Raw genomic sequence first — 11,592 nt, 5'->3', positions numbered from 1 at the left:
AATCTGCAAACACAACCCATGCAAGGTACGGGGTAAAAAACCGAGGGTCGGCTCACATGTGTGAGAAATTGCTGTTTGTTTTATGCAAATGATCATCGCATTGCAGCTGGATTCGCTCTGCCGGTCGCCGTTCCAAATTTTCGGCTGCAATTAAAAACCGAAAGTGTGAAGGAAGTGTAGCTTTTTTTGCAGACCAGCATAATGAACCGGTTGAAAGATATTTGGTAGGAAATCTGCTGGCGTAGGGAAAAGGCCAATAATTCACTTTCTCGAGTCATTTTGGAAGGGTTCCCTACTTATTTTACACAAAGAATTTTAGTTCGATTGCCAATTTATATTTCAGATTAACACATAAAATTTAGACACTCAACAGATATTTGAATTATCGAAACGATTTGAGCTGGGGCGGACCAGATACCGGAAGCGGGTTCTACATCATCCCACTGTCAATGTCACGCACCTCTACTTGCTCCATGCCGGGAATAGCCTTGACCATTTCATTCATCTCCTCCGCAGTGGGACCTTCATTGCTGGCAGAAGCGCTCATACCACCACCAGCGCCCATTCCGCCGAATCCACCTCCCATTCCTCCCATGCCTCCCCTACCACCCATGCCTCCCATATCACCCATGACTCCCAAACCACCCATTCCTCCCATGCCACCCAATCCACTTAAGGCTGCCAGCTCCTCTAAGCCACCCATGTTCATGTCCAGTCCATCATCCATTCCGCCGCCAGCTCCTGCCAACTTGGACAAAAGATCATCGTTGCGGGAGTCAGTGATAACCACCTCGGTGGTGCTCAGAAGAGAGGCCACTCCAGCTGCATCCGTGATGGCGGTCCGCAGGACCTTCGTGGGATCAATAATGCCCTTCTCGACCAGTTGACAGTATTCATCGCTCATGGCATCGTAGCCGTAGTCTCCCGAGCCATTCAACACCTTGGCCACTACCATTGGGCCATCCACTCCGGCGTTTTGGGCGATGGTCTGGCAAGGCATCCTCAGGGCATTGCAGACGATATCGACGCCCTTCTGGAGATCTTCACTCTCCATTTTGAGTTCCTGGAGGTAGGGAATGCAGCGCAAGAAGGCCGTACCGCCACCGGGGACAATTCCCTCTTCGATGGCCGCTCGAGTGGCATTCAAAGCGTCCACCACACGGTCCTTTTTCTCATTCACCTCCACTTCACTGCCCCCACCAATGTGCAGCACTGCCACGCCCTTTGTGAGGGCGGAGAGGCGTTGGCGCAGACGATCCCGCTGCTCCGGCTTGATTTGCTTTTCCGCCAGTTCATCTTGAATTTGCTGGATGCGCATTTCCAAAAGTCCTGTCTTGGGCTTGCCCTGCAGGAGCATGGTGCTGTCCTTGGTAATCACAGCCTCGCCAACCTGACCAAGATCCGCCAGCTTAGCCTCCTCAATTTTGGAGTAGTTGATGTCATCGCCGAAAATAGTTGCTCCCGTGGCAGCGGATATATCGCCTATAAGCTCCTTGCGGTGGTGTCCATAGCTGGGCGACTTGACGGCGCACACCTGGAGGCCCAACCTGAGCTTGTTCAGGACCAAAGCATTTAGGGCTTCACCGCTGATTTCCTCGGCTATGATGATTAGGGGACGACGCTGCCTCATGGACTGCTCCAGACCTTTAACTATTTGCGAGAGTCCAGTGATCTTCTTCAGGGATATCATTACAAAGGCGTTGGCAAACTCCACCTTGGACCCCTTGGCGCTGTTTACGAAGAAGGGCGACACATAGCCGTTGTCGAAGCGCAGGCCCTGGATAATATTTAGCTCGTCCTTCAGGCGCTTGCCATCCTTTACAGTAATAGTTCCTCTTGAACCCACCTTATCGGTGGCCTCACCAATGAGTCGCCCAATTTCAGTATCTCCGTTCGCGGAGAGGGTGGCTACTTGTTGGATCTCCTCACGCGTTTCCACGGCCTTGGACATTTCCTTCAGCTTGTCCTTAACGACGTCAACAGCTAACATGACACCCCGGCGAATCTCCACGGGATTAGCCCCCATGGTGATCTGATTGAATCCTTCCTTGGCAATCGCTCGAGCCAAAACAGTTGCTGTGGTGGTGCCGTCACCCGCCGACTCATTCGTATTATCGGCGACATCCTGGACCAACTTGGCGCCCAGATTCATGTGCTGGTCCTTCAGGGCGATCGAGCGCGCGACCGTGAAGCCGTCCTTGGTGATCTTCGGCGAGGTCCAGGGTCGCTCCACGATCACACTGCGACCCTTGGGCCCCATGGTCACAGCAACGGCATCCGCCAGAACATCAACGCCGCGGATCATCAGTGCCCGCACTCCGGTGCCAAAGCGCACGTCCTTCGAGTACATCCGCGCGAAACAGCGACTAGAGGTAATCGCCTTGGGCACACACGACCGAAACATTTTGCACTTAATGTTGAAACTATAATAAAAAAAACTTCCAAAACTTTTGGTTCTAATATTTTTTCGTTCGATCTCAGATACGAAGTGAGTGCAACTAATATGTAGGTTGTTGACTCGATACTGACGTACTGGGCTCTGGATCAGCGCCTACTCCATATTCAAATCCATATTCGGTTTCTATTATCTTTTTGCCAATATAAGCTTCTCGTTTTATGTAACATTTATATTGCTTTTCCTTGAGCACTTTTTTCTTTTTTCTCTTTGCGGAAAAGTTTCCAGGCAATCGCCAGATTTCACAACATTCATTTGTCTGGCGCCTGCCCGTCTGCGATCTGCGGCTCTGAAATCTTCGACAACAGAAGCCGTGCCTTCTGTTTGCCGGAATAAATTAGCGTGCAGCTAATAAGCCCCGACGTTCTGGGTGGAGTCTGCCCATTTGCAGTTCTATTCGCCTCCATGGGCTGAGGCTGACCCACAAACAAGACCAGCGTGTGCAGATTTCCCAGAACTGCGGTGCGACTGTTCTGCACCGGAGGATGGATGCATTCTCCTCGGCTGACCGTTCCCATTTCGAAGGCAGCTGTCAAAAATTGTGTGCTGCCTACTGCAAACCAAAGAAATTCACACATTTTGCTGCAAGCCAAACGGCAAATGGAAATGGAAATGGGGAGTTTGAGGCGGAGATGGAAATGGAGATGGGATGAAAATGTTGGGTGCACAGCGCGCAAGAAGGCATTACTTTCGCACGATGAATTGCAATTAAGTATCTAAGTATTAAGTAAGTTTCCATCTAAATCCAATGCCAAATCCAATGATTTATATGAGCAACCAGTCAACCAATCGTTTGCATTGTATACGTATAAAGTAATGTCACATTTAATTCAGTAGGTATAACTTTTTTTTGTGTGTCGCAGATGGGGATTGGAACTGGGGACGGAATCGGGATCCGTTTCCTGGCCGCTTGACGCGTTGATTGCCATGTGCAAGCGGTAGCACAGTAGCCGGGTTTTGTGTCAAAAGCCCGTCACCGATTTGAAGGGGAAGGGCGGAGGAGCTGATTGATGAGGCATTTGCATGTTCGACGACTCTTCTACCTCTCGCAACCTTTCTCTCCATCTGCGCAAACTCTGCGACATGTGAAAGTGTCCATGGTGGGAAGACCACCTGGTGGGCTGTGCGATAATCGGAACTACTAGCGATCTGCAGGGTCTCTGGTCGGCTACAAATTACTTTCGCTGGATAGCGAATAAGCCTCGATCTATGATTAATTGCAGGCCATCTTCGGGGATTCTCCAATTCATTTCAGTATTTTTGGTGGGCCGAAATTAACCCACTGACCGATGGCCGATGATTTCCTATTGGTTTTGCCAGATTTTTGCCGGGTCTGTCATTACCCGCGGATGGATCCGTGGATCGAGCAGATGAAGTCGTTCGGGTAATTGTGGAGCAGACAGCAAAGAAAGTTTTAATGAGAAACGGGTAGACTGCAGACGGTAGACTGGCAGTTCAATCTGAGCATTTGCGTAAGTACCAAGCAGACGAAATTCCTGGATCTGGGATCTGGGATCTGGGGCAGCCAAGTGCAGATTGAGCTGCTCTATCGATGAACTGCACTAAAATAAATAATTTGGTGGTCGTCAAAGCAAATCATCAGCTTCAACAATTTTAAATGGCCAATAATTTTGATCTTGAATTACAGTAATTAACGGGCCACATAAAATGTGTTCATGTTTCAATCCTGGCCATACGCTAGCTGTTAGTGCATATTTCTGAGTGTAATGAGGCAGCTACAGCTTAGCCTCAATTTAGCCTTTGCCCCACCAGTTTTTTTTTTTTTTTTTGACCCAACTGTGGCAAACTCTGCGTCGCGGAAAGGCTGCCTCTCATATTGTCACGTACCGGGCGGTGTCAAGAGTGCATGAAAATCGTTTGCCGCATTGACTGTAATTAACTTTTTGACTCGATTTGACTGAGGCTGGGAGCTAGCTGGAGCCCACCAGTTCGACCGGCCACCGTGTCGTATGAGCAACTGGCACCGATCCCAGCCGCTGGAAAATCGCAGAGCAGGTGCTCCGTAGCTCGATTTCGGTGGCGGTGCAATTTAAATTCCAATACGGTCCAGTGGAGCGGCCCGGGAATGCGTGCGGCGTCCAATTCGATTTCGTTTCAGTTTGTGTTTGTTTATCAGTTCCCCCGAACAATGCACAAACATTCGCTGGCTAATAATTAAAACCATTTTAGCACGCCGCTTAAATGGCATCGCTCATACGCCACGTTAGCCGCGCTGTCCCCCGCGGTAGACTTGCCAAATTGGCTGTCAGTGGGCTCGAAACAACTAAAGCCACACAACGACTTCAACTTAGACTTAGACAACTGCAGCAAGCCAACGAAACGGCAGCCTTTGTGGCAGCAACGGTGGCAAAATAATTTGCATAACCCGCAATCTGTGTAATCTCCCAGGTTGGTGGCATAAATTAAAAGGAAAATGTCAGACTAAGCCAATGGAAGAAGCCAAGCGGAAGGGGCGGCGGACTCTGACCCAGCTCTCACGGCAAAGGTTGATCTAATTAATTATACCTACTATTGAACTTTAAACTAAACATCTGGGGCTTATCAATTCAGGATGTTCCCACTTCATCATTAGGCATACAAGAAAAACTAAACAAAACTATCCTTCTTCTCTCGGAGAACTGTGCTGCCCATGGCCACAGATCTGCAACCACCCACTCGACCGGCGATTTGTAGTGCCACATCGGTACGAGTGTCGCACGAGTGTGGACAAAACAGTTGACCCGGAGAGTCAGAGTCGTCGGAATGGAGACGGCACTTCACACGGCGCCGTGGCAAAGACAACTTAATGCTTAATACTTATTGTCGCGCCTTAATCTAGATACACTCGGCACTAACAACCAGCAAGCAGGAGGTTGCTGGAGGTTGGAGGGTGGGGGAGCAGTCCAATCCAATCCCAGCCAATCTGCAGCTCGTGCTCGTCCGGCAAACACAAAATTGAGTGGCAAATGTTTTTCTGTGGTTTTTTGTTTCGCCTTTGAACATTTTGTTGTCACGGCTGTCGCCCCTGCTCCGCCAACCACACATGCCAAAAGCCGCTGGCCGGTCTGTCAGTCTTCCTATGACTTCCACTCCCGCTTCCAAAAACCAGAAAAAATCCCAATCGCAGTCGGACTGTAAATCTGCATGCGCGTCGCGGTGTCAAAACTTTTTTAAACAAAATAATTAAATGTAGAGAAGAGGGAAGCCTCGGCAACAGCGCATAAATAGTTGCCTGCTTGGCACGGCCCCCCTCAAAAAACTCGTCTCAAAAACCCCCTCGATTTTCCACAAAAGCTCATGCAAAGAAATCCGCTAGAAAGTCATGTTCGTGTGCTGCAACTTCGAATTGAAGCTGCAGAATCAGCCGAAAAATGTGCCTGCTCCTCATCCCCATATCTGCTCCCCTCATTGGAGCTGAGTGCGTGCTCACTTCACTCACGACAGATATTCAAAAAAAGGTTTTCTGACACGAATTGATTTTGAACGTACATCGTACTTACAAGTGGTTTTGATTGTCAACCTTAGATTGGATCGTTTGTTTAAGGTCAAATTTATTTTGGAACACTTTTAGCGCACAAACCCCCCTTTTAGAGAGTCACGCGACCATCTCCTTCGGGGACTTCTGCCTGCTGCTTGCTGCCTGCTCCCAGCTGCATAATAATTTATGATCGCGTCCAAGATGTGGGTTAATCGTGTTTTGGGCTAGTTTCTTGCCCCAGCTTGTCTCTGCGCGGAGACTGCATCCCCGGCAGACTGCAGCATCTAAATACAATCCCAAGATTGCTGCTGGTTGGCTTTCTGCGCTGTGGCATGTTCTTCACATCCAATTACTGGGTCAGGGACCTGCAAGTCCTGATCTGCGCTCGGCAATTTCCACAACGAGAAACTCCCACTTCAGTACGCCCACCCGCCCGCCTCCCTTCTAGCCAACTAGCCATCTAGCCCTCCTTTCCCCGCTCTCTGTCAGTCAGTCAATTGCAAATGGGGCATTTAATCTCGGGGAATGCGTAGCAGGTGTCTGCAGACCTCGCACGATTCCAAAGGCAATTAGCCATGCAAGATGCCTTGTATCCATTGCCAATGACCCCCTATTCAGTGCCATAGCCTTTTAGGAGTTCCATTCTGGCTGTGATGAGCCGCCAAAAAGCAATAAAATATCATTTTATTAGCATGCGGACTCGACTCAACTGCCAAGGTGGAGGCGTTCTCTATCCCCACAGCCACCCACCTCCCGCTCTCTTTCAGTAAATAGCTTCCATTGTGAGCAGCCACAAAAGCGAGACACGTGCACTTGCAACCAAACGAGGTGGGCTTAATTTTCAGGACAAACTCGCGCGTCTCTAATGCGAATAGCGAATACCCTGATGAGCCACTTCTACAGATATATTTCTAGAGAATATTTACGTTGTGACTTTAAACTATGTCTATTGCTGATTTCACAATCATTATCCCTTATCCACTGGGCAGAGTAAATGCCGAAAAGCACGGCAGACTGCCTGCAGTATTTAGTATGCAGTTACAGATTTCGTGCTCGTTCGAGGCTCTCTATGGGTCTCTGGGTCCCCGAGCTCGTTGCCCAACGTCCAGCGTCCAGCGTCCAGTGTCCCTGGCTGCTGGTTCAGAATTTATGCATATGACCTTAGTTATTGACATAATTTCGTGGCTGGCGGATTGGGCACGAAACGAAAACGAAATGCGCATTAAATGCTGGTTGGGGCCCGAAAGGGAAAGAGAGATTCCGATTCCCCGATCCGCCGGCTTCTCGATTGTGCGAAATGTTCACGCTGCTTTGGACAAATGCGCAAATTTGTACGGAGGGAGGGGAAGGGGCTGCCGAGGCAGTGGATCCGCGGATCGGATCAGGTGATTATCACGGCCTCCTCCTCGCCGGTGCATTTGTCAAATTTTCCACTTAATCCGACGTCAGCCGTGCTCACATGGAAAATTGTCACAGGCTCGGGTAAAGTTAAGGCTGGTGGTAAAAGGCGCCCCACGGCGACTCAGCTCCATTGAGCTTCTCTGGACCGCGGCGCTTTAATTGGTCTTATGAAACGGACAAAGTGCGAAATGAGTTATGCGCACGCGCGCACCCGCAGTTGAGTCCCAGTCCCCCAGTGCCCATCCCCCAATCCGGTCTCCACCTCGAAGTCCAGCTCCAGAGCCGATCTCTGAGTACATACGAATACGAATCCGAATCCGTGGCCGATAATGAACGCATGTGGGAATTCGAAAATTGGATTTGGGTATTGTGCAACCAGCTTGGAAGTTGGTAGCCAGTGACACAGGAAGAAAAAAACTGAGCTGTTTGGCTTTGGACGCCACGAAGAGAATACCATTGACATCGGATAATAGCCAACGTAAATAAGAAAATGAAAAGTATTTCTCCGACTGCATCCACTTTTCTTAAGTCTTAGTTTCAGTGTGCCCACTGCATTAGGATTTTCGCTGCTGCCGTTGCAGTTGCACAGATGCAAAAGTGCAAATACTACGAATGCGAGTGTAAGTGTGAGCACGCAAAGTATCTATTAGCGTCGCCTTTGCGCGCTGAAGTCAAACGGAATCTGTTTAGCAGTCGCTGTCTTTGGCGTTTCTGTTTCTGTTTTCCCGTTCGGGTTTCGGCCATCGCGAATTATCTGTTAATTTGTGGCAATTTAGAGATTTGCAGATACGAAGCTCACTCTGTGCATTCAACGGCAGCTGCTGATACGCGAAGTCATTGGACAGAAGTCAGCAAGTGGCTAACCGATATGGATGGTGGCTGATCATCACTGGCTGATCGAACAGGGGATTGCTTTTCCAGTCGGAGAAAAACCCGAGTTTCTGTCAATGGAAGTTATAAAATATTTTTGTTTAGGGGATGGTAATTATCTTGGTGTATAGCGAACCAATCAGCTTCCTTGTCTCGGGTTTCCATTGACATACTTTCCGTGGTTTCTAATCCCCCAGAAATCGATTGACCGAACGCAGCATACTGTATACTCCAATGGCCAGAGGGCATCCATTTTGGCACAGACTGTCCCAGCTTTAAACTTGGCCCAGACTAAGCCACGATAAATTCCTGACCAGCAGAACTGAACTGGGCGCAAACAGCAAACCACAAACAACTCCGGATGAAGAGGAAGGTGCGCAGAGGGGCTCACTCGCTCCCAATACGCATGCGCAATTTTTCAAAAGCTTTTAACGTGAAGAGCCCAGAAAATTACGATGTAATTTTTGTAATTTCTGTAATTGCCTAATTCTGATTAATTTGAATTGACGAACGGTGGAGCAGCGCAATTGGGCTGCGAGGGGGGAGGGTCTCCAATTGGAGTCCGAGGCCCAACACGACTATTTTTGCCAGTGCACTGGCATGTGGCTCCAATAAGCATTCCCTGGTTACCTTCGGTGATCTTTCTAGGTGCAGATAAAAAAATTAGGTGACGTGCTGAACTGTTAAATAAAATAAAATAAATCTGTAAATTATATAGATGGTAAATGCGAGATCTTAAAGGGTAAGGTGAGGGTATATCACTTAAAGGTACTTCAGCACTAAAATTTTTGAAGCTGAGAAAGTATAGAATCCTTATTCTTTAGTAGAATTAGGAACGCCATGATATTTTGTAGCTGTGCACTTCTTTCGCACACTCACATCCCGTGGCCAGTGGCCCGCTTCAGTTCGCTGGTTAACTTCCTCCAACTGCTCCCTCGCCGGCGGATTGAGAGGTCAAAACTGAGAAGCTGAAAATTATGCGCCATTGTTGGCTCCTTGCCGCAATATGCTCGAAAAGAGCCACAGAAGCAACCGCAGAAGAGCAGTTGCGAATTTATCCCCCGTCGGAGTTGGGGATTTTTAAACCTGGCCTTCGCGTAATCCTTACTTATGCGTACTCCTGCATTGAGCTCAGCTTCAGCTTGAGCCTCGGCAATCTTCAATTTATTTGAGGGCTGCCCGACTCAAAGTGGCATTCTTTAATTTGATCAAATTTATGAAGAACTATTGACGAGGGAGAACTACTGAAACAAACGTATATTTGAGCTCATCTAATGAACTATAGAAGATGTTCACTTGGTGCCAACTATACCGAATTCATTTGAAGTCACTTGGTCCACTTAGTTAAGTGGGTTTTGTCATCTGATCAAATCTGGCGACAAGGTCGCTGGGTTAATCCGCAACCAGGGACCGATACTGGGCAACAATAACTCAATTAAATGCTGGCCCATAAATCATACGCCAAGTGGAACCGACGCAGTTGCTGCGGAGATGTTCCGGCGATTGGGGATTGCAGACGATGTGTGAAAATCTCCCGTTGCGATGAAAAATTAAATGCAACTCTACGGATCCGTAGATCATCAATGAAACTTAATATGCAAAAGCAGCAAACGACCATCGGGAGCAGAGCTGGGAAGTTGCTCGGTTGGTAAGACAGAGAGGCGGCGATGTCATTGTGTAGCTTAATTAGCCCAAGTTGTTGGCGACCCGCTGATTAGAATGCCATCACAGAATCCGGCAGACGTAGGATCTGCGTTCTATGATCTCCGGTCTGCGATACACTTTCCACCGGCTGGAGGCAATGGCTAATGAAGTCGTTGCTGCGGCTGTTGATGTTTGGGCAATTAATCAAAACTCGAATCAAAATGAAAATGGAAATTTAATGGAAGACAAACCGATTCACCTAAACGATGGGAAATTGTTGAAATCAGATGGAATCTTATGAGCGGTACACAGAAAGAAAATGTGTGCATCATAAAAGGATCATTGCTATAATTGGCCATGTTTTAATGATATGAGATTGTAATAACGAGAAGAACCTGCGAGACATTAGTGAAATTTTTGATTTTTAAGTGGTCCATCGATATTTAAAATTTTCTCTCTGCTCAGGAGAGAGTCATAGTCATAATCTTAGATATAATCATGGACATGATCATGGCCAATCAAGCCGCACTCTCTCTTTCTATCTGCTAACTGCAACCGCAATTTCGCGGAATGCTCAATAGACTTTTGCTTAATGCTCGACGATAATTTATGCGACGACCACGAGATGCGGCAGACGAAGTCCAGAGGAGGACCGGGTACCAAGCTCTGGTACCAAGAACAAATGCGAGTTTTGGACATAATGCGCGAACTTATGCAAATGCAGGGATTGGCAACGGAGCTAGGGCCTTGTCTTTGCGGGCCTGACTTATGCCTGAAATTTGTCTAGTTGTCAGTAAATATGGGAAATCAGTTTGCAACATGCGTGCCACAGTGGGCAGAGGCCGGCCGGAGGAGGCGACATTGAGACTTAAGCGGAAGGCACAGCAGGAGCGTAGATAGCCAGCATCAGATACAGATACAGACGACTAGTAAATGGCGACAACATATAGTCGCTGAGAAATCCCACAAAGGCAGGGCATAGCCTCCCAAAGGCAGGAAAGTCGGAGGGGAGAACGTGGAACATGCAACATCGTTTTTCCTGCCAGAGATTGATGCCTATTGACTATTGATGCGGCGGGGTCAGCTCCTCCGAATTCAGCTGCAGTAGTTGCCGCAGTGAGTGGCATATGCATATGAGCAGCCACCGATATCCGCGGCTCCATAAGGATAATGCTTACAGAACGCAGCAGCTCGCAGGTTGCAACCAGACAGCGAGCAAATTTGCAATGCAAAGTGAGGAAAGATGTGGAAAGGAACTTAAGGCCAAGTGTCTGGAAATTCTTCGGCCAACGCTTGAGACCAAAAGATATCAATAGCAAGAAGCAAAATAAATGTTATTTAAAGATTAAAATAATGAATATTAGTTCTAACCATATTACAAAAAATATTAAATTAAACATGACCCTGTATGAACAAGTGAACAATATGAGTAATTTTTTGTGGTTCGATGAACTTTACACCACCCATCGAACTTGAGCTGCCGTTCGTCTCAGGTTTCCCGAGAACTGTGTATTTATGCATAACTTAGGTTTATGGGAAGCGTTTACAGATTTCGGCGACAATAATCGATCAGAGCTGGGCTTAAATCAGAGATTCCAGAGCTCGCTCGCTCGCCTTTCTCATAAGTCATTTGACAAATCGATGAGATTTCAATAAATTTCGCATAAAACCGGCAAGTATTCAATTCGCTTGTTGTGTAACATAAATTCACCGCTAGAATTAATCCCCAGTTCAAGTCAATTAG

General features: G+C 47.8%; 1 protein-coding gene across 1 annotated transcript; it reads right to left on the bottom strand.

Annotated features, from left to right (window-relative positions):
• Nucleotides 1-305: 305 nt before the first annotated feature.
• Nucleotides 306-2,516, bottom strand: LOC117150606 (60 kDa heat shock protein homolog 1, mitochondrial). Its single transcript, XM_033317563.1, has one exon. The coding sequence runs from the start codon at nt 2,402-2,404 to the stop codon at nt 431-433; it is 1,974 nt and encodes a 657-aa protein (XP_033173454.1). The 5' UTR covers nt 2,405-2,516; the 3' UTR covers nt 306-430.
• Between the last annotated feature and the right edge of the window lie 9,076 nt (nt 2,517-11,592).

Source organism: Drosophila mauritiana, chromosome 2L, assembly GCF_004382145.1.
Source record: "Drosophila mauritiana strain mau12 chromosome 2L, ASM438214v1, whole genome shotgun sequence".
In the NCBI taxonomy this organism is placed as follows: Eukaryota; Metazoa; Arthropoda; class Insecta; order Diptera; family Drosophilidae; genus Drosophila; species Drosophila mauritiana.
The sequence above is the reverse complement of the archived record's forward strand: the minus strand, read 5'-3'. Positions and strand labels throughout refer to the sequence as shown.